Source organism: Centroberyx gerrardi, chromosome 3 (genome assembly GCF_048128805.1).
Source record: "Centroberyx gerrardi isolate f3 chromosome 3, fCenGer3.hap1.cur.20231027, whole genome shotgun sequence".
In the NCBI taxonomy this organism is placed as follows: Eukaryota; Metazoa; Chordata; class Actinopteri; order Beryciformes; family Berycidae; genus Centroberyx; species Centroberyx gerrardi.
The window spans coordinates 16,456,767-16,483,194 of NC_135999.1; the positions used below are offsets into that span (position 1 = coordinate 16,456,767).

The 26,428-nt window shown below is 45.6% G+C and overlaps 1 protein-coding gene across 1 annotated transcript; it reads left to right on the forward strand.

The window, feature by feature from the left end:
• Window positions 1–1,441: 1,441 nt before the first annotated feature.
• LOC139923677 (caskin-1) lies at window positions 1,442–25,773 on the forward strand. The gene is made up of 22 exons (XM_071914493.2): window positions 1,442–1,535; window positions 6,586–6,637; window positions 7,775–7,872; window positions 13,057–13,202; window positions 13,393–13,488; window positions 13,560–13,681; window positions 14,003–14,111; window positions 14,669–14,777; window positions 14,999–15,093; window positions 15,398–15,512; window positions 16,108–16,362; window positions 17,258–17,356; window positions 17,463–17,650; window positions 18,691–18,772; window positions 19,318–19,385; window positions 20,785–20,892; window positions 21,401–21,502; window positions 21,804–21,942; window positions 22,197–23,014; window positions 23,133–23,796; window positions 24,393–25,026; window positions 25,642–25,773. The coding sequence occupies exons 1-22, from the start codon at window positions 1,442–1,444 to the stop codon at window positions 25,736–25,738; spliced, it is 4,290 nt and encodes a 1,429-aa protein (XP_071770594.1). The 3' UTR covers window positions 25,739–25,773.
• Window positions 25,774–26,428: the final 655 nt, after the last annotated feature.

The following is a 26,428-nucleotide window of genomic DNA, read 5'->3' on the forward strand; positions in this document are numbered from 1 at the left end:
TATCTATCTGCCATCCCAGTCAAGAAGTCTTTCATTAAGTGCCAAATATGTCAGCACACGCGCACACACACACACATACACACACACACACACACACACACACACCTGCGTTTGTGCGCACACAAATCCACGCACATACACAAAAGCACCACTCAGTCTTCTGTCATCTGTTCCACTTCCTGCCCTAAATCTGACTGGCAGTGGCCCCTTTAGTCTAAATTAGCCCTGCACCAGGGACACAAATACTTACATGCACGCACGCACTCACACGCACGCACACACACACACACACACTCACATACACACATACTTTTTCTGTCCTCAAACTATCTCTCCATCTCACTAACCTTATTCATGTAGAAATAAAAGCATCGTGATTGTGACACACATAGACCTGCCTGCCCTGCCGATAAGCAGCAAGTAAATACATCCAGACTGACAGGCTGTTGTTTCAGTCAACTGTACAAACTATCAGATTGTTGTATTTCTACAACAATCTTTCTTCACCAAAGTATTTATATTACTACTGTTACTGCACACTACTATTACTGATTCTATCTATCTATCTATCTATCTATCTATCTATCTATCTATCTATCTATTTGTCTGTCTGTCTGTCTGTCTGTCTTTCTGTCTGTCTGTCTGTCTGTCTGTACAGTGACAGACAGGGTGATGATGCTGAGTGTCCCATGGGTCCGCGCGGTCCCGGACCCTGCCTCCCTCTGTCCCGCGCTCAGAGTGCACCCCTTGCACGCGGCACAGTGCATTAAATCTCAAACGACCTCTCTCACTCCCGACTTGTGCATACACGTACACAGACACATACACGCACGCGCGCGCGTTGTTCACATCACTCCTGTACGGGGATTACAACAACTGGAGTGGCGCGCGCACAACTGGCTCGTGTTTATGTAATACCGTGTGAGTATGTGCGTGTGTGTGTGTGTGTGTGTGTGCGCTGGCGCGAGCTGAGCCACCACGGCGACGGTGGTCACACGTTAAACATCAGCGGCCCGCATTTATTCTGCGGCTAGAGGGCTCGTGAGATTTCAGCGGGGCGGAATTGACCCAGGATATAAGAGGGCGCTCGAGCTCCACCGTTTTCACGCACGGCACGCACGTAGACCCGGTGAAATCGTCACGCGGATAAAATCTGTGGAATCTGTCGCGAGTGTTCCGAGAGGGGGGAGCCAACGGAGATCCAACGGATAGAGAGCAAGGTCCGGTGCTCGGTGCGGGTCGGGGGGTTAAACACAGCGGGACTTGCGCTGCACTCCTGGCCGAATCGGAGCATCCCAGTCCCGGCATCCATCCCTCCGTGCCTCAGCTACAGCAGGAGGCCTGGAGCGGCAGCAGGATGTAGCAGCGGATTAACGGAGGAGAGAGGGGCGCTCAGAGGCAGAGAGGGGGACCGAGCGGACGGAGGGAGGACGGAGGGGACATGGGGAAAGACCAGGAGCTGCTCCAGGCGGTGAAGACCGAGGACTTGCTGACAGCGCAGCGGCTTCTACAGAGACCTCGGCCGGGGAAAGCCAGTCAGTATAGCCCTCCATCTCTCTGTCTCTACCGCGCGCACACATAGGCTACACACACACACACACACACACACAGACACACACACACACACACCGTCATTACGCGTCATTACCAGGTCAGGACGGTGCAGGCCAAATCCGATGTGATGTCATGTAGACTAAATGTGTGTGTAAATGTGCGTGTGTGTGTGTGTGTGTGTGCGCGCGCCCGCGCGCGCGCGTGCATGCATGCATGTGCTTAAGTGTGTGAGAGTGTATGTTTGTGTCATGACGTTGAGTGTGTGTGATAGTGATGACGTTGCACATGTGTGATAATAGTGCTTGGGAATCATCTGCATGTAATTCAAAATAAGTAATGTTGGACTTGATGTTTTTGCTACATATTGTGTGTATTTTTATGTGTGTGTGTGTGTGTGCACGCAAGAGAGCGAATGCATGTGTGTGTGTGTGAGAGAGAGAGAGAGAGAGAGAGAGGTGGAAGTACACTAAGGTCCTATACTGCTCTCGGGACAGGGGATTATTGGTGTGTGAAGACGCCAGATGTTAGTGGTAATAATGTGGTGATCGTAAGTGTACACGTGCAGACATTTGCATGCGTGTGCATGTGTGGTGTTTGAATGGTGCATGTGTGTGAGTGTGTGTGTGAGTGCGTGTGTGTTTGACGTGGTGTCAGCTGGGACTTGAGGTGATAATTAGATTTCAATTACAGCCTTGAAACTGCTCTCCTCCTCTCCCATTTCATCACCGCTCTCCTCGCCCCTCTCCTCTCCTCTCTCCTCTCCTCTCCTCCTCTCCTCTCTCCCCCTTTCCACTCCTCTCCCCTCTTCTCCTCTCCTCTCCTCATGAGTGTATGTGCGTGTGTGTGTATGTTTGTCTCTGAACATTCCTGCAGTGCCATGGAAAAGAAAAATGCTTCTCCTCAAATGCCAGAACAGATCAGCTCTGAGTGTTCAGTCCACTGCACACTGACAAAGAGAAAGAGAGAGAGAGAGAGGGAGAGAGAGAGAGGGGGGGGGGGGGGGTGCAGAAAGGGAGAGAAAAGAGTGAGTGAGCGGAACAGTGGGAGGGAAAAATCGAGATGGGGTAGAGGGAGGTAAAGGGAAGGAGGGAGGGAAAGAGAAGAGAGGAAGTGATGGAGGAGGTTAAAGAGAGACTTATGGACAGTGTGTGAAGTACATAGTCAGTGGTCTAATCCTGTCAGTGTCAAATTGTGTGTGTGTGTGTGTGTGTGTGTGACTGCATGATACCAGGTTTATGTTTGAATAATTAAACAGGCAGCCAGGTTTCTCTGCTTGAAAATCTCTGCCGTGTCTGCGCAGCACACAAACACCCCACAACACACACACACACACACACACACACACACATGCATACACACATTTACAGACTAGGTGTTAATCATGTGATTGACTGGGTTTGTATTATTAATAGTGTTCTAATGATGTTCCATGTAGTATGGCAATATTGCAGATGCGATGCATTGTTAACAGTTTATTGGCTGCGGCTGTTTGCTGTTCACTGGATTTTTGCTTGTCAAAATGTGATGTAATGCAATCATAAGAATAGGGTAAGCAGTGGTCAGGCCGCAGCCATTTGACAGGGTCCTGGTGTGTGTATGCACCCCTTGTGTGGGACTGTGGGACTGTGTGTGGTCCCTTCTCCACTCTCTAAATAAAGTAATAATAAATACACAAGGAGGACTGCCTGAAAATGTTTTTCCTTGAAGTGTCAACGGGATCTCATATGGAAATATTCATATTTTGTAAGTTCAAAAGGTGTAGTGATGATTTAAATAATCGAGCACTACAGTCTAGCTGCGTCGTCTGCACTCACACTTCCCTGTTACAGAATGCCCTCTATCAGTGTGTTGTCCCATAAGTGATTCTCTGGAGCTTGAAGGAATTAGTTCAGACTGAGACATGGTGGGGCTCTGGTACAATATTTTAAAAAAGAATATCTTAAAGGCCAATGTCTGCTTGCATAAAAAAAACTTAAGTAAAGCTTTTTCCTAAATCGTTTGGTAATGGTTTCCTTATCTTTGATTGAGTTGCATAAAACTCTTTATCTTGCAGATAAGAGAACATCCTTATCGTAATTGTATCTTTTAATGTTGCATCAAGCAACTTAAAGTGGCATTAAGTCATTTAAGACTTTTATTGACCTCTATCGGCGGCCAAGGAACTGCATCAACAGTGACAAGGCTCTGGCACAGCTTACAGTGGCCTATAATGGACAGGAATATAGAAGTCATGTAGTAAACGAGTAAACTAGCTAATAAGATTCAGTGATTTTTCAGTGATTAGATTCAATTACATTCAGTGGAGAGGTCATCACAATACAAAATAATACTACTTTGTCAATTGCTTTTTTGGCTTGGGAACGAAGTGTGTTGCGATACTGGTCGCTTTCTTGTAGCACTGTCCTGCATCTTTGAGCAGTTGAAAATGCAGGTAGGGGGTTCAAGACAGAGTACAGGCTGGAAAGTGAGTTTTTGAAAGTGGGAAATCAAATGGTGAGGTAATCGTTGAGTCATTGGTGTTGATCAACAACCCTATCAAATCCCAGCAGATATATTATGGTCATAGATAGAAATGGTGTATTTGTTGTGCAGAAAGGTGCACAGCAACTCTTTGGCACTCTCAAAATTGGCTATGTGAAGGAGATGGAGAAAATGAAAGGAGAAAATATTAGCAGGTGCGGTGCTAACATGAGTTTGTCAGCTATCATTTTGTATTTTTGACATCACAGATGTGGAACATAATTCCTGGCCTTTTTGTGATCCTGAATGAAATCACTTTTACACGGTTGTGCAGCTGTCTGAAAACAGAAACAGGAAGAAATGCCAATGACAGCAATTGTTTTGTGTTACACGTTTCATTGAAAGTCAAAATGCATGATGACAGACTGAGTCGGAAGTGGTGGAAATGGGTTTCACTGCTGCTGGCGATGAGAATCCCTGAGAACTCCTTTCCTTTCCCCTCTCCTGTGGTTTGGAAATCCACTTCGCTAGTTTCTGAAAGCCTGCAAGCCAGTAGCCACTAGTTTGTTGCAACCTGAGGGAGTTTTTAAGATGTTGCAAAATATTAGCATAGCAAACCAAGTAATTGACAGTCTGTGAGAATGACGGTGGTTACTATGGCAACTAGGACTCAGTTCCTGTGTTATAGCTAAAATTAATGTAAAACACTAAAATATACACCCTTGGCTAAGGACACCATTTGAGAAACTTTATGCAACACTCCTAAACAAATAGTTAAGATTAGGGAAGTAAAATACATCTGACATTTAAGGTAGCAAATGAAGATATTTTATACAACTGGGATTATAAAGGACACAAATACAACTTTCCATGTGAAAATTTATTTTTGATAGCAATATCAGTGTGAAACAAAAGGAAGAATTAATTGTTTGGCAGAATGATATCTTAACTTAGTCAACAGCATTGCAGTATTTTAATAAAATATTATTTAAATATAAAATATGAATCTTGGGTCAGTGTGGGAGCATTGTCAGCAGTGCCCAGGTCCAGACTTAAATGTACTGAAAGAAAGAAAATCCATTGAAAAAAAGGATAATAGGACAAGTGTGGGCCGGGAGTTGAATGTCATGGCCCTATCAAAAGTGTCTGGTTCAGGTTCATGTGCCTCTCTGATAGGCTGATGGTGACACAGATATCCAGGCTCAGTGATTTGCCTGCTGGGGGAAGGGGTGGGTCTTACTTTTAATCCAAGATAGACCGGAAAACCTACGCATGCACACACGCACGTGCACACACACACACACACACTCATACACAAACACACAAGCAAGAGAGTGATGTTGTCAGATGTAGAGTGTAAACAGAACTACAGAACTACCAATCAGCACACTCTCTTTAGCAAATTACAGGGGAAATTAGAGTGTGAGAGCGGGATGAAGGGATGAAGTGGGGATAGAGCTGCAGGGAGAGGGAGAAGCTTTTCCCCAGATTACAGACCAGCTACAGATTACAGCCTGTGGATTATGAGGGTTTGAGCAAAAAAAAGAGAAAAACAAGCCGCCTTTCCTGTGTGTTTTTGAGTGTGTGTGTGTGTGTGTGTGTGTGTGTGTGTGTGTGTGCATGTGTGTGTGTGTTGGTTTTTATGAGGGTCTGTCAATGTATGTATATGTGTGTGCATACATGTGTGCTCCTTGCTGGTCATCCTGCTGTCTGATATCTTCCTCCTCCTGATGCTCTGTCAAAGATCGAGGTTATCTCACACACACACACACACACACACACACACACACACACACACACACACACACATCTGTCTGTATATGCACGACCTCTCACAATCTATCTCTTTCTCACACACACACATTCTGCTTCTTCATAGATAATCCCATAGCCACCACACTTACCAATAAGAGGGCAAACAGTAAAACTTTGTCCTGTACCCTCGGAAATAGAGAGTTGCAAAAATAAAGTTTGGAACACTAAAATTCAGTGAAAGCTTTGAATGACTAAAGCTCGTTCAAAACACAATCTGAAACACTCCATCCAGTCTAATTTGGATTTTCAATGTTGGAAGTTTAGATAAACCTGGCTCTACTGTTAAACATTTGACATCGGTTGAAATGTATCAATAATTAAAGATACACCTGATGTATAATAATAATTAAAAATGTATCTGATAATTAAAAATTCCCGGTGAGTGTGCCAGAATAACTTTTCTGTCGGTCGACCCTTTTCCTTCCCTTGTCACTCTGACCTCTGCTGTTGAGGTCAAGAGACTGTTACAAGGCAGGGAGGGGCTTTAGAGCGCTTACAGGTGTTCAAATGTAGCCTTCAACTGTACCTTCAAGGAATGGAGTATTGGAATATTTTAATAATTTAAGCACTAAATTTTGAATGGTTTTAAATTTGGAATGTTTTTAAAATACAAATAGCCAATTTGCAGTCAGTCTTAGATTTCAGAATTATTGACATATCTTTTTTTCTGTCTGTCTGTCTGTGTGTGTGTGTGTGTGTGTGTGTGTGTCTGTGTGTGTGTCTGTGTGTGTCTGTGTGTGTGTGTCTGTGTTTCAGAGCTGCTAGGAGCAGCAAAGCGGGTGAATGTCAACATCCAGGACCCAGACGGGTGAGGAACTAGTTATCCTCTATTTCATGTTCTCTTTCCATACCTCCACAGTCATGCTTTCTTCTTTGTTTCCTTTTCCTCTTCTTCTGCTATTCTGTTATGTTTCCTTCCTTCCTTCCTTCCTTCCTTCTTGCTGTTACATCAAGCCATTGAGTTCTTCTCAGAAGGAAGCATGAGAGAGTAATAAAAAGAACAATTCAATTAATTACATTGCATAGTAACTACACTCTTGAAGCTCCGACTCAAAATTAGATTGATTTGCTCGCTTGATTGATTTTTAGCAACTGTACACTATATAAAAATTCAGCGGTGTTTTGGGACACAACAACAAAGGGGTAGCAGGGTGGCGTAGTGATTTGGGAGACCAGACTTCAACCAGAGAGCTCACATTCAAGCCCCTGTGACAGGAAGAATCCACAGTGCTGAAGTGTCCTTGAGCAAGACACTGAAACCCTATAAGCCCCTGAGGCTTCGTAGCAGACAGTTAGTTTTGAGGGGGCCACGCATAAAGACAAATTTATCCTCAATAAACTATACACATATTACCTCCAGCTTAAATTTGCCTTTTAAACATTATTGCCAGCTGAATAATTCAACTTTAAAACTGTAGTTAGCTTAAAGGAAGTCAAACATTTTCCAATTCTTGATTTGCTCAGATATATTTCTTTGTCAACTCTAAATGTACAACTATGAATTTTGGCTATCTTTAGACTAATGATTGGTTAGGCTTTTTATGTGCACACGCATGGTTTGTGTTTCTGTTCCAATTGGCTGCATCAGATAATAAAGATCTTGTTTTATGTTGATTGGAATCAGATAATTGGACTCAACTCCTTGTCTAATGACTGATGATTCGTTGATTTGACTCCAGGGGGCAGCCCTTATATTCACCAGGGATCCATTAGACACACACACAGAGACACACTGTGTGCACGCTCGGCTCCAGGGTGGAGAGATTGCTTATTAATGGAAGTAGGTCATTTGCCCCCTCCCTCCCCTCACAGAGCTGAGGGGCGGAGCTGCTCCACAGTGGAGATTATTATGGTAAAGTTGTGCTCTGCTATTATACTATGTATAGAAATGTATATGTATACATAAGATGTGTGTGTGTGTGTGTGTGTGTGTGTGTGTGTGAAGGTTGTCGCCGCTGCACTATGCTGCTCTGAGTGGTAACAAGGAGCTGATCTCTCTGCTGTTAGAGGCCCAGGCAGCAGTGGACATTAAAGACCATAAAGGTGAAAATACACACAGACTCACAGAATAACAGTGCCATTACAACTTACTCTTACTATGAAACAGGCACAAAGCCTGGATATGTATATTGGCCGTAACAAAACAAAACAAAACAAAACAAAACAAAACAAAACAAAACAAAACATGAACATAAACATGAACATAAACATTTCTGCATTTCCTGCATGACCAATAATAACATCCCACTTTGTATTAAAGGATACGGCTGGTGTTTTTAAATACATTTCTTATCGTCAACAAGTCCTATGAAAATAACAAAATCAACAAATTGTTTGCTCTACTCCAATTACTTTCCGACTTCCCACGTTCCCTTTTTAGCTTTCAAACCGGAAGTCATTGGCTCCAATTGTAAGCTAAAAACCTTTAAATACAGCTCACAAAGACATAGTTTCAATTTTAAAAATCGCTAACTGTTACCATGAAAAGTCAGGCTATTGTAGTTATTACCAAATCAAATTCAAATGGGAACAAATTCTTCATTACTACGGGGACTATTTTCAGTGCTACAGAACTACTTTCCTGAGATCGACAACGTGTTTACGGTCAGCTTATTAAGTTGTTTGAGGAAAAAGTCGGCTGGTCCGGTGCATCGTGATGATGAAATATGCTGCCAGAGCAACGGCATGGCTCTTTGATGTGTTTTTAATAGTTTTTTTTAATACAATGGAGTTCTATGGCTACTGAGACATGACTTTATTGGCCATCGGCTACATGGACGAGACTTGTTAGCAAAACAAATTAATTGCTGATTTTGTTATTTTCATAGGATTTGTTGACGGTAAGAAATGCATTAAAAAACACATCCTTTAAAGGACCTATATGTAACAATGACACCCAGCATTTAAAATGGATACTGCAGTCCAAATTCAAAATATTGGAGAGAGTTGTCTCCCCCCGCCCCCTCCTCCCCAGACTCGAAGCTCACACGGGTTGCCAGGTGAAAACAGAAAGAAAACAGACGCAGTTTCCATTTTCATAGATTGAAGAGCGTGAAGCTAATCAGTATGGTAGATAGTGGTAACATGGAAGACAGGACTCTGACTGCTGGAACTTCTGCACCAAAACAAAACAAGAAGCCTATAACAGATGAGGCTAAAAGAGCTAAGAGGGAGAGGGAGGGGAGCGCGACACCCGGAGCTCCCGGGAGCCCCGCGGGTCGTTCGGCTTGAAGTTCCCGTTCCCCGGCCCCCTGCAACACGGCAGACCGGAGACTCCGGTCAGGCTCCTGTACAGCTACTAAGCTACGGTATGTAACCTAGCCTAGCAAATTAGCTTCACTTTGTCGGTACATAGCCAGCTGCTGACAGAGAGTGGGGGTACAGAAGGGAATGAAACTATCATAGTGACTTACATTTGTCAGCAGACCATGGTGTTCCTCATATGTGTGCAGGTTGTAATCGCGTCGTTTAGTCCGCATTTGGCTTCTGGTTCCGACATCCTCTGCCAGCTTGATCGGCCTTAATCGCCACATTTAATACAACTCCATACTCCAATTATGTTACTCGATTTGTGTTTAGTCAAGTTTGTTAACGGTAGCATTTTCCATTAGCTGCAGCTCGTAACATCAGAATAGTAAATGTTGGATAAGATATGTTCACAGTCTCCATCTTTCAAATGCATCTCCAATATTTACCCGTATTTTACCACAGCTCTGGTCATGGAGCTTTTTCAAAAGAGGACAAGGCTTTTTAGGTCGGGTAGAATCCATCTCACTTCCAGTTCGTTTGCTTGCTTCCATGGCTGCAGTACGCTGTGTTTGCGTGCCAATTTGTTTCATATCTGGCAACCCAGGGTGTCGAAATGGGCAGTGGGGGGAATCACACAGACCAAAACACAAACAGACGTTCCGCACCGGAAGGGAAATGTCAAAGGAGAACATACTGGCTGTAGCATTGTTGTCGGAGAAGCCAGTATTTCAACTTAGCATGTTTCCTAAATCTCTGATAAGATATCATGATCATTTCTCATCTCATGATTTAGTACAGTAAATATATTACATATAGGTCCTTTAAGACAACATGCCTGTTAAATAAACAGTGAAAGCACTGCTTTTTCAACAAGCGTGTTGTTTTAGTATATAGTATATAGTATATAGTTGTGGGAAGGGACAGCTTTATTGGGCAAAGCAAGAAGAATTAGAGAACAGAAGAGGAATGCTTCACGGCTACCAAGGGTTGTGGTGGCAACAGGGTAATCAGAGCGGCCCAAACGTCCTTTTCCCCAGTAACTTTTCCCCAGGTGCTCCCAGGCCAACTGAGGTGTCTGGGGGTATCCTTACCAGGTGCCCAAACCACCTCAACTGGCTCCTCTCAATGTGGAGGAGCAGCAGTTTGACATTGAGGTTCCTCCCAGGTTGCTGAGTTCCTCACCTTATCATGAAAAGTGAAGCCAGCCACCCTGCGGAGAAACCTCAGTTTAGCCACTTGTATCTCTGATTGCTTTCTTTCAGTCACTACTCAGAGCTTGTGACCACAGGTAAAGGTCGTAATGAAGATCGACTGGTAAATCAAGTGCTTTGCTTTGTGGCTCAGCTCTCTCTTTACCACCATGGTCCAATACAATGCTTCCATTACTGCAGCTGATGCACCTAACCAGTGGTCGATCTCACGATTCTTCTTACCCTCACTCATGAATAAGACCCCAAAATACCTGAACTCCTCCACTTGGGGCAGCTGATCACCTGTCACCTAGATGGGGCAAGCCACCTTTTCCTGGGAGAGTTGCTGATCCTCATGGAGTTGGAGTTGCTGATCCTCATCCCGATTATGTCACATTTAGTTGCAGACTACTCCAGTGCACATCAGAGATCACAGTCCAAGAAAGCCTTGATATTCTGTCCATGAATATCACAAATAGGAGAGGGGTCAATGTGCATCCTTCTTGTAGCTCGGTGCCTACCTTGAATGACCTGGACTTAATGCCAAGAATGCAAACATAGCTCTTGCTCCGAGTGTATAGGGACCAAATGGTTAGCAGCAGTGACCCTGGCACCCCATACTCCCACAGCACCTCCCACAGGATACCTCAGGGAACACGGATATAAGCCTTTTCCAAATCCACAAAACACATGTAGACAGGATTAGCAAATTCCCATGACCCCTCGATTATCTGAGCAAGGGTAAAAGCTTGTCCACTGTTCTGTGACCAGGACGGAATCTATATTGTTCCTCTTGAATCTGAGGTTCGACAATCGGCCGAGGCTTTTTTCCAGCACCTTATCATAGGCTTTCCTGGGGCGGCTAAGCAGTGTGATTCCTGAATTTTTTGAACACACCCTCCAGTCCCCCTTTTAGAAAATGGTGCCCACCACTCCTGTCTTTCAATCGAGAGGGATTGTTCCCAAAATCCATGTGACATTGAAGAGACGTGCAACCACGACAACCCAACAATATCCAGAGCCTTCAGCATTTCAGGACAAATCTCGTCCACCCCCTGTGCCTCGCCACTGAGGAGCTTTCTATCTACCTTAGTGACCTCTGCAAAGGAGATGGGCTCAGACCTCTCTGAATCTTCCAGCACTACCCCCTGAATAGAGGGTGTGTCTGCTGGGTTTAGGAATTCCTTAAAGTTCTCCTCCTACCTTATGACAATGCCGAAATCAGTGTTTCCTTCCCCTGCTGAGAATAGCATGGGGGATGTCCTGCCTTCTGTTGAGTCACAGAAAGGTTTTCCAGAACCTCTTTGAGGCTGCCCAAAAGTCATTTTCCACAGCTGCTCTAAACTCCTCCCACACACGGTTTTCACTTCTGCAACTACCACAGCTGCTGCTTTTCTGTCCTGCCAGTACCTCTTTGCTGAGCCTCTTTCTTCAGCTTGATGGCCTCCCTTACCGCCAGTGTCCACCAGCGAGTTCTTGGGTTGCCACCATGACAAGCACCAACCAGGTTTTGTTCATAGTTCCTAGCAGCCACTTCCATGGCAGAGGATTTGAACAGGGTCAGTTCTGACTTCATCTCCTCTGGGATACAGGAGAAGAAATCATTCTGGACAGAGTCCTCCACCAGGAATTTCCAGCAAACCCTCACTACAAGTTTGGGCTTACCAGATGTGTCCGGCAGGCTGCCCACCATTTTATCCAACTCACCATCAGATAATGATCAGTTGAAAGCTCAGCCCCTCTCTTCACCCGAGTGTCCAGGACATATGGCCTCAGGTATGATGAAACAACTACAAAGTTGATCACTAACTTTGGGCCCAAGGTGTTCTGGTACCATGTTATGCACCTCTTAATGTTCAAACATGGTGTTCATTGTGGACAATCCATGTCTAGCACATAAGTCGGATAACAACACACTGCTCAGTTTCAGATCAGGGAGGCCATTCCTCCCAATCACACCCCTCTAGGTAACCAATTGGCAATGTGTGCTGAAGTTTCCTACTAGGACTATGGAGTCAGTAGGTGTAGCCTTCTCCAGAACCCCACCCACTGTCTCCATGAAGGCCAAATACTCTGAACTGCTGTTAGGTATGTATGTATGCACACACAACAGTCAGTTTTTCTCTCCGCAACACGCAGTCGCATTGAGCCGACCATCTCATCCACCGGGAGAAACTCCACCTGTGCGACAGCCAGCCGGGGACTCCCACACCCGCCTGGAACCTTTCATCTTGGGCAACTCCTGAATAGGAGAGAAACCATCCCCTATCAAGGAGTTTGGTTCCACGGCCACGGAGCCCTTACCTTGTGGTGAGCTCACAAGGTAAGAGCTCCACACTGCTTTTTCAGAGCACCGCTCCCAGGCCTGGCTCCAGGAATGGGCAGTGTCCCTGTTCTGGGCGAGGTTCTCTTAGGTCGAGTCACTGTTGCTGAGTCACTCATAGGGGTCTTCTTGAATCGTGATTTGTCTGGCCCCTCACCTGAGAACAGTTTGCCTTGGGTGTCCCCACCGGGAGCACAAGGCTCCCAACAACATTGCTCCCAGGGTCACTGAGGCTCATAAACCCCTCAACCATGATAAGCTTGCAATTACAGGAGGGGTACTGTGTGTTTCTGCATGCATTTATGTATGTTATATTCTCATGTTTTTTTTGTATATGTCTGTGTGCACGTGCTAATGTGGTCTTGTGTGTGTCTGTGTTTTATGCACATGTGTGTGTGTCTTCTTGCGGTGGCGTCTTTGGCTGTGTATGTGTTTGTTTGTGTGTCTATGTATGTTTTTGTGTAGGGATGCGTCCTCTACATTACGCTGCATGGCAGGGGAAGACTGAACCAATGAAAATGCTGCTGAAGGCAGGTTCATCAGTCAATGGTCAATCAGATGAAGGACAGATCCCTCTCCACCTATCAGCTCAGCATGGACACTATGATGGGGTAACCTTGTGTGTGTGTGTGTGTGTGCGTGTGTGTGTGTGTGTGTATTGTGGCCATGTGTATTTGTTTATGCGAGGTGTGTGTGTGTCTATAATGTGTGCCTGTTGATGCATGTATCATTTGTTTGTTCCCAAGCCAGGAAACTCAAATGCATCAATAAAATATTTGTGTGTGTGTGTGTGTGTTACAGTCGGAGATGTTGCTGCAACACCAGTCCAACCCATGTATCTCAGACTCAGCTGGGAAGACTCCCTTGGACCTTGCCTGTGAATTTGGACGTGTTGGAGTAAGTAGTTGGCAAGCAAACACACAAACACACACACAGACGTACAAGGTATAATGTGTGTGTCTGTCTAGGTGGTGCAGCTCCTGCTCAGCAGTAACATGTGTGCAGCCATGCTGGAGCCAAAACCCTCTGACCCCAACGGAGTGTCACCTCTCCACCTGGCTGCCAAGAACGGACACATCGACGTCATACGGTCTGAACCACTTGTCCTCTCAGTGTCTGTCTATCTTCCTGCCTATCCGCCTGCTTGTCAGTCAGTCTGTCTGTCTGTCCACCTGCCTGCCTGTCTGTCTGTTTGCCTGTCTGTCTGAATGTATGCCTGTCTTGATGTTTGGTCTGTTCGCCTGTCTGTCTGTCTGCGTGCCTGTCAGTAGGTCCATCTATGTGTCAAAGAGAACCTAGACACAATCTGCTAACTGTAGGGTCAGAATGATGATCTAAACATCTGTTACTATCTAAAGGAGATTTAAGCTTCTATAGTTGTCAACAATCCAATTTGTGTGTGTGTGTGCAGGCTGCTGATTCAGGCTGGTATAGATATCAACAGACAGTCCGAGTCTGGCACAGCATTACACCAGGCTGCCCTCTGTGGGAAGACAGAGGTAGTACGCCTGCTGCTGGATGTAAGTTATCTATCTATCTATCTATCTATCTATCTATCTATCTATCTATCTATCTATCTATCTGTCTACATACACTATAGTACAGTATATTGTATGTATGGGTTTTCAATTTTCAGTGGAATGATGCATCCACAGCCATGTGAGTATGTTTACATAGTAATGTTCAACTATAGTTAAAGCTACATTATGCTAATTTTGGCCTTGAGGAAGTGTATTGCAAGTCCTGCCCTCCTCCTCCTCCTCACTTGAGTAAGGTTATGTCCCAACACTTGTCACTCATCTTGATAAGCCGTCTGATGAACTCTGTGGGCACTGGTAGCTTGCTAGAAAAAATAACAAATTCAGTTTTTGAACAGGCCTTGCCTGCCACACATTTAGCTTTACAGTAATGTACTTTCCATTGTTGTTGTTGCTATGACTAACTAACACTTACTGGCTGTACCCATATGATGTGCACACAGCAAATGGTACACGCCCACTCCACTTTATTTATAATTTTAATGTGAAAAAGCTGCATATTGCAGGTTTAACCACTTTTCCCTTCACCTCCTGTCCAGAGTGGTATCAGTGCAGGAGTGAGGAACACTCTGTGTCAGACCGCCCTGGACATCGTCAACCAGTTCACCACCACACAGGCCAGCCGAGAGATCAAACAGCTACTGAGAGGTGAGGAGATGGGCGCACACATGTACACACACATGCTCATACGTATGTATACACATACACATGCCCACACACAGAGATCATTTTCCTACTTTCCTTTTCCATTTCCATTTCCCTCCATGTTCTTCTGTGCTCTGCTCCTTTCTGCTGTACTTTGCCCCACTAGTTGGAAATGCACCACTTTGGCTCTACTCTACTCAACATACTGTAATTCTGTCTTGTAGATGCATCAGCCGCAATGCAGGTGCGGGCACTGAAGGATTACTGCAACAACTACGACCTCACCAGCCTCAACATCAAAGCTGGAGACATTATCACGGTATATAGATCTACTAATAGTTCCACATACATTTCTCCAACAACATAACTTTCTCGTCCTGTTCTTACAACTGAAGGGTTTCAGTGCTACACATCTATTTTAATTTTTAAAATATCTCCTGAAATTGATGGCTCAGTGCAACAAAGATGCAGCTGATCCTATCTGTAAAAATTTTAGAGGTGTACATAGACATATGAACAAAGGTCTTAAGATTGTTATCATTTCGCAAGAGTAGGTGGCTATGTCATCTTGGAATGAAACCCTTAAATGGCATTTTGCAAATTGTTTGTGTTTGTGTTGATAGGTTTTGGAACAGCACTCTGATGGCCGATGGAAGGGCTGTATCCATGACAACCGGACAGGAAATGACCGTGTGGGTTACTTCCCCTCCAACATGGTGGAAGTCATCAAGAGGGCAGGTGACCACCCACATCACAGCTCTGTGTGTGTGTGTGTGTGTGTGTGTGTGTGTGTGTGTGTGTGTGTGGGTGGGTGGGTGTGTGTGGGTGGGTGGGTGCACATCTGTGTGTGCTTGCGCATGTGTGTGAGGTTAGCAGCTGTTCTCTGTAGCTATAGATGATCATTAGTTGTAGTTAGCCACAGCTTCATTAGGCGGCCCATTTGTTTTCCCAAGCTGTCAGTCATGTCCATTGACCAAACACTGTCCCCTGTTGGCCTGTCAACCCCCCCCCCCCTCTCTCCAGCTATTTTTGCTCCTTCTGTCACCCTCCCCAGTCAACAAACCCATCTAACCAACCTGCTCTGCTAGATTGTGATGGCTCCGTTCACATTTCACTTTGCTTTATTGATACAGTGGTATTATATTTTTTATTTATATAGATATATTCCCCTGTGGATATATGGATGTATTCCTTTCTCATATTTTGGGTTTGATCAGTATTCTTTTATACATTTTCTGATATTATTAGATTTGTTTTGTTTCAAGTTGACTGATGAGTTGTTGTTGTGTTGTTGTTGTTGTTTTGCACCTCCCTGCTCCTGGCTTGAGTCCAGGCCACACCCCCTCCCAGCAGTGCCACACCCTCCTGCTCCGCAGGCCCAACCCCTGTCCTATTGCCTCGGTCAACGGACACTCATACCCCCCCTCCCAGGTCCTCCCCTTGCATCTGCCTCCCCCTCCTCCCCCTCACCCCAGCGCACAGTCCCTTCCTCTCTTCTCCTCCTTTGGGTACGTTCCACTTCCCCTCTCTCCTCCTTCTCTCTCCACTCCTCCTCTCTCCACTTCTCAGGAGCAGCAAAGTCAGACAGGTACATACTGTAGTATCACTTTCAATTAGTGATAAGCATCATTGTTAGTATCATTATTAATATTATCACCATTATTAGCACAGGACTTAGAGGTGGCGCAGTGAGTAGGTATCAATCTGTGTACATGAATATATAGGTGAGTGAGTGTGTCTTTGTGAGCCTGTGTTTGCCAGTGGTGGAAAAAGTACTAAAATATCCTACTCAAGTAGATGTATTGTTACTTTGCTGACATTTTACTTAAGTAGAAGTAAAAGTACTGTTGAAAAAATCTACGTAAGTAAAAGTAAAAAGTATCTAATTAAAAATGTACTCATGAAAATTGGCTCAAACTAGATTGTAAAATTTGGAAATTACACAATAAAGTGCACAAAGTAAAGCCAGATCACCGATCTGATTACTGATATGACTGTTCACTGTGAACGGCTACACAATTTGTCAATTTACGATGGTCCCGTTTCTGATACTTATGGAGAGCCCCAAAATCTGTACTTGGTAATTATATGTGATTTAAAATTTAGTGAAGTACAATACTTCAGTAAAAACATATTTAAGTAAAAGTAAAATTACTGACTTTAAAAGAGTAGACAAAAAAGCTACTCAGTTACAGTAACGTGAGTAAAAGTAATTAGTTACTTTCACCCTTGGTGTTTTGCTGTGCATTAGTATAAACAGTGTAATACATGTTTAGATATGAATATGTAAAGCACATTTTCTCATGGGTCTGTCTAGGAATTGATTCAGAACTCTAGTTGTAGTTATAACAAATGTAACAAACAGACCATAAGTGGTAACGATTTTTATCTGCTTTCATTATTTGTGTGTGTGTGTGTGTGTGTGCCTGTGTGTGTGTGTGTGTGTGTGTGTCTGTGTGTGTGTGTGTGTGTGTGTTTAACAGGTTCACGGGCTTCAGAGCCTAGCCCCCAAGGCTCTCCCACCCTGGGCCCGCAGAGCAGTGCCAGTGAAGACATCTGGGTGCTACGCAAACCCCTGGCAGGTAAATGTGTGTGTGTGCGACTGTGTGTTTGTGTCACACCGTGAAACTATGTACAAGAGGAATGTAGCGCTATATATTGTTTATTGCCACGTGTGTGTTTGTTCAGGTGGAGAGCGCAGCGGCAGTGTGGGCAGCATCGGGAGTGTTCGCTCCACCGGCAGTCTGCAGAGTTCGGCCAACACACATGTTCTGAGCACACCTGCACCCAGTCCACACCCCGCCGCTCCCACCCCAGGACTCAACACACACGGCCTTAACGCCCCAGGCCTGCACGCACAGGCAGAGGGGGTCAAGGTGAGAGACTCTGTGCATGTGTTTGTGTTTATATGTGTTTATGCTGTGTTTCTGTTGTATCATCGCAAAACATCATGCATATTGTTCCAAAGCAAATGACAAATAGTCTTTTCAGGAAACCAACACCAGTTACCAAGAAAACCACAGCCCTGTTTCCTGTGTTAGTTTTGTTTTGTAGTTTTTTTTCTTTCCGTTTCTTTTCTGATCTTCTGGATGAGTTCCTGTTCTGTTTTTTTTTTTTTTTTTTTTTCAGACCAGTATACCAGCTGCATAAAGATGGTGGCCTCCTGGTTTGGCATTATTATCCGTCCCATGTAAATGTCAACATCAGCAGCTCCTGCCAGTTCACAAACCATCAGAATTTATGTGTGCACTGTTGGATGGACTATTATGGCCAAATTACACCAGTCCAGGAGGCGGCTGTCTTTGTGCATCTGGCCCATTCTTATTAGATTTTTAGGCAGTGGTTTCTCAGCTGCTAGGTTGGATCGTGGCACCATCTCTAAGAAAATGATGTGTCAATTTCAACACGTCTATTTTTAGACAACACACATTTGTATTACTTTTCAACACAAGATATGTTATCAACAATTATGAAATATGGTGTGGAAGAGTAACACAAATGTCTGCTGTCCCAAACCAGACGTGCAGTAATTTCCTTATCTGGTTTCATAGTCTGTCTTCAATTAGTACATTAAAAATAATAGCAATGTCGCAAAATTGGATGGTGTTTCCAATATTATGCTGGAGGAACATCATCTATTTTTAAAGAATATTTTCTGTGGCGTCTCTGCCGGGACAGTATTGGTAAGTGACAGGAAATGCAGGAGAGAGAGAGGAGATGACACGGGTCACGAGCCAGAATCCAACTCAAAGTGTTACATGGTATGTGCACTTAGTCCGCTGAGCTGAGTCACAAGGCACCTCTGGGGTCTTACCGATTACGCTTGAGTAAATGTTTTATTGTGCGTGTGTGTGTGTGTGTGTGTGTGTGTGTGTGTGTGTGTGCATGTGTATGAGCATGTTTGTGTGTGTTTTAGCTCCTGGCCACCGTGCTGTCTCAGTCAGTAAAAGCTAAGGAGCATCTCATGGAGCAGTCGCAGTCTGTGGAGCAGTCAGCGAGTAAGCACAGAAACTCACACAGGCACAACATAAAGGCAACTCCAGCCTGCATACACTTCATAATAACATTTTTAGCTCACTTAAAGTAATAATCTGTTGCATTTTTCATATTAGTGAATGCCTGTTTTGCTACTCTCTGACCGTTTATCACCAAAGGTGTTGCCAAAATAGAAAAAAAAACTTTGTATTCGCCCTTTAAAGGACATTAGCAGTGCACTTTAGATTAAATTAATTAAATGTTTAGACAATCACTGACATTTCTCCACTACTTCTCACCCTCATAGATTGCATATTGTGGATCATTAAATAACATAAATTCCCTGGCACCCCTAGGTCTCAAACAGTTGATCCTCCTTAGCCTTTTTTAGAAGGTGCATTTGTCCAAATTATAAACAAAGCTGTGCAATGAAAAATGGCCTATGGATAATCCAATAATTAGGTGTGATAAAGGAAATAGAGTCAAATGCCAACATTTTCCTTTACTGCCACTAATTGGATTATTTATCCTTTCTTTCTCTTCTTTCTTTATCTTGTCATCACCCCAGGCTCTTCCAGTTGCCCAGTCCATGAGCAGCGGTCGTTTGAGCGGAAGGCAGAGGAGGATGATGGGAAAGTGAGTTTTTGGAAGACAGATTGGTTCACTCTGGAGCCTCTTCATTCTGTTGCTTCTGTTTCTTCTCAACAAGCGCTTGGTTTGAGAGAAAGACCGTCTGCAAGGGTTGGGTGAAGTGGGTTTGGAGGGGTATCTACCAGGGCGGTGTTGCCACTGAACAGATGACATCCTGCGCTGCCCCTGGAGGATGGGCATGTCACTGCAGGCTCCCTGACCGAGTGTGTTACCATGGAGACAGGCAGAGCGACAGACACAGAGGAGTCAGTTGCTGTCTTGCCTTCTGTCCCTCCACCCACCCCCTGCCCTCACACCACACTGAGACACCAGGCACCCACACGCTGCCACTCTGCTCTAGAACCTGCCAGTAGTGCTGTGTGTTCTGTGTATTGGAGGCTATATTCTCTGTGTGTGTTCTAGAAGAAAGCAGCATTCTAGAAGCAAGTGTTTTCTAGTTGCCAGGAGACAGCAGTGTTCTGTGCCATAGAAAAAGCAGTACTGATCCTTTTGTCCTTGTATTAGTGGATCTCATTGAGATTTCGGTTTTTCAGTCTGTTATTCTAAGGCATTGGAGTCATTCAAAACACACAACATGCATGCCAACGGTTTTTAAGAATCGCTTTATTTGTAATTTAAATATTTTGTATTAAATATTAGCTATTCATTGTTCTCAAACACATTTTTGTGTATCTTGCTTTTTAAATGAGAACCAGTGTGTGTCCCTGAAACAGGCAGGAGTACTGTGTGGTCTAGAAAAATCAGGTAATGTGTATTCTAGAAAATCAGGTAGTAATATTCTCTTTCCTGGAAACGTGTAGTGATCAGTCTTGCATATTCTATCGGCAGTGTGTTAGAAACAGAAGTGTTTTGTGCCTAAAATGTAGGCAGTATCGTAGAATTTGTCCTGGGATTGTGCACCCTGGAAACATTGCACTGGTACTGTTCTGTGTTCTAGAAGCAGACTGTTATATTCTGCGTTCTAGAGCAGTTTCCTATTTTGTGTACTAGAAGAGGATTCTATTCTTTGTTCTAGAACAGATTTCAAATTTTTTGTTCTAGAACAATTTTAGATTCTTTTGGCTACAGAGGAGGATTCTTTCTGTTTTTCTAGAACAAGTCTCTATTCTGTGTTCTAGAACAGGCTGCTGTGCTGTGTTCTAGAGCAGGTTTCTGTTCTGTGTTCTAGAAGCAGCCCCTTCACTCTTCTAGAAGCAGGCAGTAGTGTTTTGGGTTCTAGAACAGTTTTCTATTCTTTGTTCTAGAACACGTTTTGACTTTCTTTTTTGGGCTACAGAGGAGGTTTCTATTCTGTGTTCTAGAACAGGTTTCTGTTCTGTGTTCTAGAAGCAGCCTCTCCACTCTTCTAGAAGCAGGCAGTAGTGTTTTGTGTTCTGTGTTCTAGAAGCAGGCAGTAGTGGCGTGGCTGGGTGAGTTTCAGCTGCAGTTCTACACCACCCACTTCCTCACCGCGGGATATGATCTAGACACCATTAGCCGCATGACCCCTGAGGTAAGGTCATGACCCCTGACCCCTCCTGCCCCGCCCCTTGTCTGTCAAGGCTCCGCCCAGCACAGCTGTCAAATCAGCTCCCCACTGACCTGGATGATGTCATCATGACCCTCCTGTCTCTGTCACCTGACCCCGGTGTGAGTCCTGAGCCTCAACCAGTCACTTCTCATACTCTGTCTGCTTCATTTACATACCTATGTTCAAACATGGTCGTGTGTTCCAATCTGTGCTGTAAATACTACTGTGTGCGTTTGTCCCCGAGTGTGTTTGTGTCATTGCGTGTGTGTGTTTGTGTGTATATTGAAGCAGACACAGTGGTATGACATATACCCCCTAAGGGCAGGGGACACTCACCAGAGATTATCCAAAGCAGAATATTCCTGAAGGCATATCACACGCAGCTCATGTACCAATGTCAAACGTATGCAGAAAATTGTTAACTTTCTTGGAAACACCTACAGTGGCTGTGGTGAATTCCTGATGTGACTGAGTGTACTTTGTGTTGAAGGACCTGACGGCGATTGGGGTCATGAAGCCTGGACATCGTAAGAAGTTAATTTCAGAGATCAGCAGGTTGCCCTCCACAGACTGGCTGCTGGACCACAAGCCTGTAAGGCTCTCCTGTATTAACACAGAGAAAATGTTGAGTTGTGGCAGAGACTGCTGCACTCAAATATCACTGTGATGAATTAATATTAACACACACATACAATCTGTTAAGAAAGTATTTTTTCAGAATCAGAATACAAAAGAATTGTATCATGTATCATGAACTTGATCATCAGTGAACGTTTTGTCCATGTCTGTGTGTGTCCATATGTGTGTGTGTGTGTGTGTGTGTGTGTGTGTGTGTGTGTGTGTGTGTGTGTGTGTGTGTGTGTGTGTGTGTGTGTGTGTGTGTGTGTGGTTAGGCCAATCTGGCAGAATGGCTGTCTCACCTGGGTCTTAGTCAGTACTACCAGGTGCTGGTCCAGAATGGGTATGAGAACATCGACTTCATTTCAGACATCAGCCTTGAGGACCTGCAAGAGATTGGCATTAGCAAGCTTGGTAAGACATAGCACATGTAGAGAGAGCTACAGCGTTATGGTGGGGAATTACATTTAAATTAGCACCAGCAGGGTGCAGTAACCAAGAGAGTAGAGATATAGGAACTTGGATTTTATTCACCTGATGTAAATGGTAAGCAAGTTTTAAACTCTATCTCTGATAGTTGTGCAATCTAAGTCTGTGTTTTTTTTCTCCTTTCTGCCTTACAATAACCTTTTCTCCATTCCTGTCACCCCCACCCCACCACTCCTCAGGTCATCAGAAGAAGCTAATGTTGGGAGTGAGGAGGTTGAAGGAGCTACAGAGAGGGGAAAGTGGCTCGGAGCCTCCGCTGAGCCCCTGCACCCCTCCATCCAGCCCAGGGGGCAGTACAGGCTCAGAGGGCAGCTTGCCCCGGAGGGAGGGGAGGAAGCAGAGGGACGGCGCCCCCAGCCCACTGGCCAAACCTCGCCCAGGTCACACACATTCACAGACCCCACCCCACACACCAACACAAACCCCGCCGCAAACCCCCACACATGGTAGGACCCAGCAGGCCTCCCCCAGGGCTCGGCCCCGCCCCTCCACCCAGATGGCCGCGGTTGATTCGTCAGTGCCGCTGCTACGCTTGCCCAGTGACGAAGAGGAGCGAAGACGAGCTCAGAGTTTGACTGGCGGTTCCTTCTTGGAGACAGACAGATACGCCACTGTGTGCCGCAGCAGCTCCGCCCGTACCACCACCCTTAATGATGTCACTGTCAATCGCAGCCAGTCGTCTGTCACACTCCGGCCCCGTCGGAAAGGTCGGCCCCCAACGCCACCCAAACGGTCCTGTTCTTCCATTACTGGGGGCGACGGGGAAGGGGAAGGACAGGGGGAGGGGCTACTAGGGCTGCCAACCTATCGGGAGCGGCGAGCCAGTGACTGTGGAAGCTTGGGCTCAGCTTTAAGAGCTCAGGACTCACTGGGCCTGGAGAGATCGGAGGGGGCCTCTGGGAGCGTCCGCAGCCTTGCCGCCATGTTGGAAACATCCATTGGGGGCGGAGCCAAAACCCTGCCCAGGAACCTGGGAAGCAGCGGCAGCTACCTACAGGTGTTTGTGTGTGTGTATGTGTGTGTGTGTGTGTGTGTGCCTATTAGCATTGTGTTTTTGCAGTATATTAGGAATGTGGATAGTATGTGTAACCACATATGAGTCTTGTGTTCTCCAGGTGAGTCCGGCTATACTTCGTCGCCAGACAGGCTCAGGTGGTCTTGGATCTGAGGAGGATGATGTTATCAGTCGGCGCAGAACCATCAGTGGACCGGTAGAGGGCTTCCCTGGTGATCAGATCGACCCCTCACCGCGACAACCAGCTCAGCCGCGTCCAGAGCCTCGGCCCCGCTCCACTGTCGTCACAGCAGCGTCAGAAATTACAGATGGCACAGCAACACTCAGAAGGAGGCCACGCCCTCTGACAACAGACACTGATGCATCTGCAACCATAACTACTACCGTTGTTACCATGACAACTGGCTCCGACACCATCCGCAGGAGACCACGCACTACTGAGCAATCAGAAAGTGTCATTCAAAGCAATAGCCAACCACAGCCTGCCACCAGCAGCATTAACCAATTAGACTCTCCCAGCAGTGAGGAGCCACAGCAGAACGGGGGCGTGATCCTGAGGCGGAGGCCAGTGTCGGAGGTCTCTGATAGGCTGGAGACCAACAGGGAGAGCTGTGAGTGGATGGAGGCCAGAAAGTCTCTGAAGCCGCCTGTCTCACCTAAACCATCCACCGTCACCCTGAGGAAGTCACAAGCTGAACCCCCAACCCCGACCCGCAGGGTCCCCATACCTGGCCCCGATAATGCTGATACTGCACAAAGCCCTGGTGAGACACACACACACACACACACACACACACACACAACCAAACATTTGCCAACTAGTGTGTCAGAGTGTAGCTCCTGTGTCAGGACTGTTTGTCTTTAGGATTCAGTAGTAAGTCAGACAGATAACTGTCTAGCTTACAATCTGCAAGAGTCTTGTTTTTCATGATTTGGTGTCACAAGACGTTTTGCCCTCACTGTAGGCACTGGCCCAACATACTCTAATAATAAAGACGCTCAATGTAGACTCCAACTGCTTATATTTCTTCTAACTTCTTATATTTATTCCAAAAAAACTGCTGTTGTTACTTCTGTAAACATAAAGCGCATCACTTCCTTCCAGCAGAGGATGTTTCCTAGGAAAGAGGAACTCACTCAGGTGTTTAGAGCAGCAAATGTAAAAGCTTTCATGAACTGCCTATTGGTTGAATCGCTATTGTATGGTATCTATTGGTGATAGAGCGTAGCAAAATTGATATTTATTTATATGAAAAAGTTGTGGATTATTACCTTAAAGTACAGCTGTAACAAAACCACTCTAGAGGAATAAATGTCATATAAGAAGACTGACATCATTCTCTCTGACCCCCCTCTCTAGAGCCGAAGCGTCTCCCTCCTCCTGTGTCCCCGAAGCCCCGCGGCCCTCCGACAGCGCCCAAACCAGGCAAAGCAGCAGTGGCTTCAGCGGCCATGAGTCCTGTCGCTACCAGCCCAGCTGCAGCCAGCCCGACCCCTGCAACCAAACCCTGCTCTCCGCTCCCGGCCGCCCCTCTTCCAGCTCCCGACACCCCGTCTGCCCCCTCCCTCTCTCCGGGACTCCCTCTCGCTTCGCCCTCTCCGGCCCAGAGTCCCTCCACACCCTCCCCCCACCCTGTCAAGCCCCCCCGCTCCTCCATCGCCGGTCTCTCCATCGACCTGCTGGGAGGGAGGGAGGCGGAGGAGGAAGAGGACAGGAGGAGAGACGAAGAGGAGAGGAGGAGAGAGAGGGAGGACAAGAAGCACAAAGAGCAGGAGGAGGAGAGGAAGAGAGCAGAGGAGGAGGAGAGCCAAAGAGAGATGGAGAGGAAACACACAAGGAAGGAGGGAGAGAGAGAGGAGGTGGAGAGTCAAGGCGAGGAAATAGTAGAGGAGGAGGAGGAGGTGCATCAACGTTTGGAGGAGACCAGCGCCTCCTTGGCTGCAGCTTTGCAGGCTGTAGAGCATAAAATCAAACAGGAGGACACACAGAATGAGTGAGTATTTAGACAAGTGTGTCCAAGTTTTTCAGATTTTAGTTAGCATTTATATCAAACAACAAGGAATAAGGTAACATTAAGGTACATACAGTATCTCTCAGGTCTAGTTATTGTTGCTCAGGACATGAATGCCTATATAAGCTACACCTTACTGTTAGGGATGGGCTGATATGCTTATCTCACAATGCGATTCGATACGTGACATGAGGTTCACGATTAGACACAAACACGATACGATGTAATAAATAAAAGTTCAATGCGAACAAACTATGACTGAGCAGAATTATGTTTTTGTCTGAGCCACAAATCTTTCTAGAAATGGCATTGGTTTGCTAGAATGTAAGCAGCAATTTGAAAATGTCATTACAAAGTGCAAACAATATAATTTGGATGGAGAGCTTGTGAAATTGGGATGGGCAAGCTGTCTCATTTGCGATTACTGCAGCAGAATAAAATGGAGCTAATTTCACGATTCATTTTTCTGCCCCATGATATGTATTGTCTCATTTCGTATTGCAATATATTCAATTTCTATATATATTATCCCATCCCTACTTACTGCCACCTCATCCAACTAACCTCTTCCTTTGTGCTACCCCTTTCCTCCCCCAGCTCTCTCCCCAGCAAAAAGACAACAGTCTCCATCTTGGATGACATCGGCAGCATGTTCGACGACTTGGCAGACCAACTGGACGCGATGCTGGACTGATCTCCTGCCCGTACCTTCACGACGAGCCCTTTCCCTCTCCCCTACTGCTCATGTATAGGTGTATTAAGAAAACTCTCCCAAGGCTCTATGCTAGCGCTCTTGTGTGTATGTGTGCGTATGTGTGCGTGTGTGTGCGTGCGTGTGTGCGTATGCGTGCGTGAGTTTTGCGCGTGCCCCTACTGTGTGAGCGCTTCTCATGTAGCCTTGTATATACGAAGGAGGGAGTACTCTTGGTCTGGTGCCGTAGCTGTAGAGCAGCATAGCTCTAGTGCTCCTCCATCTGTGTGGAGGCCGCTCCCACACAACCTCTGACCTCTACAGCCCAGCAAGTCACAGCCCAGCCTCAGACGGCCGTGTGGACAGGGAAGCACAATCGTTTTTCCTCATCATTTTATCTATACAGACTCTGGCCAGGACAGAGACGCTTACTCAGTCGAGACAGGCAGACAGACAGATAAGCATATTGCTTGCAAAAATAAGCACACAAACTGACTGACCGACAGGCAGACAGACAGGCAGATAGATAGATAGACAAGTTGCATACCGACGAGATACCAGAGAGAATTAAAAAAAAAAAAAAAAAAATCCTATTACAAGCACATAGAAAGACAGACACCTTCCTGAAGGCGTCTTATTCCTGTGATGTCAAAGGATGCATTTTCCAGGTGAACGAACGGTAGCCTATATTTC

Bases quoted from the DNA above. Each gene is read 5' to 3' on its own strand.
- LOC139923677 (XM_071914493.2), top strand. From the start codon at position 1,442: ATGGGGAAAGACCAGGAGCTGCTCCAGGCGGTGAAGACCGAGGACTTG. The intron at 17,357-17,462 runs GTAAATGTGTGT...GTGTTTGTTCAG, and splicing joins GCTACGCAAACCCCTGGCAG to GTGGAGAGCGCAGCGGCAGT. The intron at 17,651-18,690 runs GTGAGAGACTCT...TGTGTGTTTTAG, and splicing joins CACAGGCAGAGGGGGTCAAG to CTCCTGGCCACCGTGCTGTC.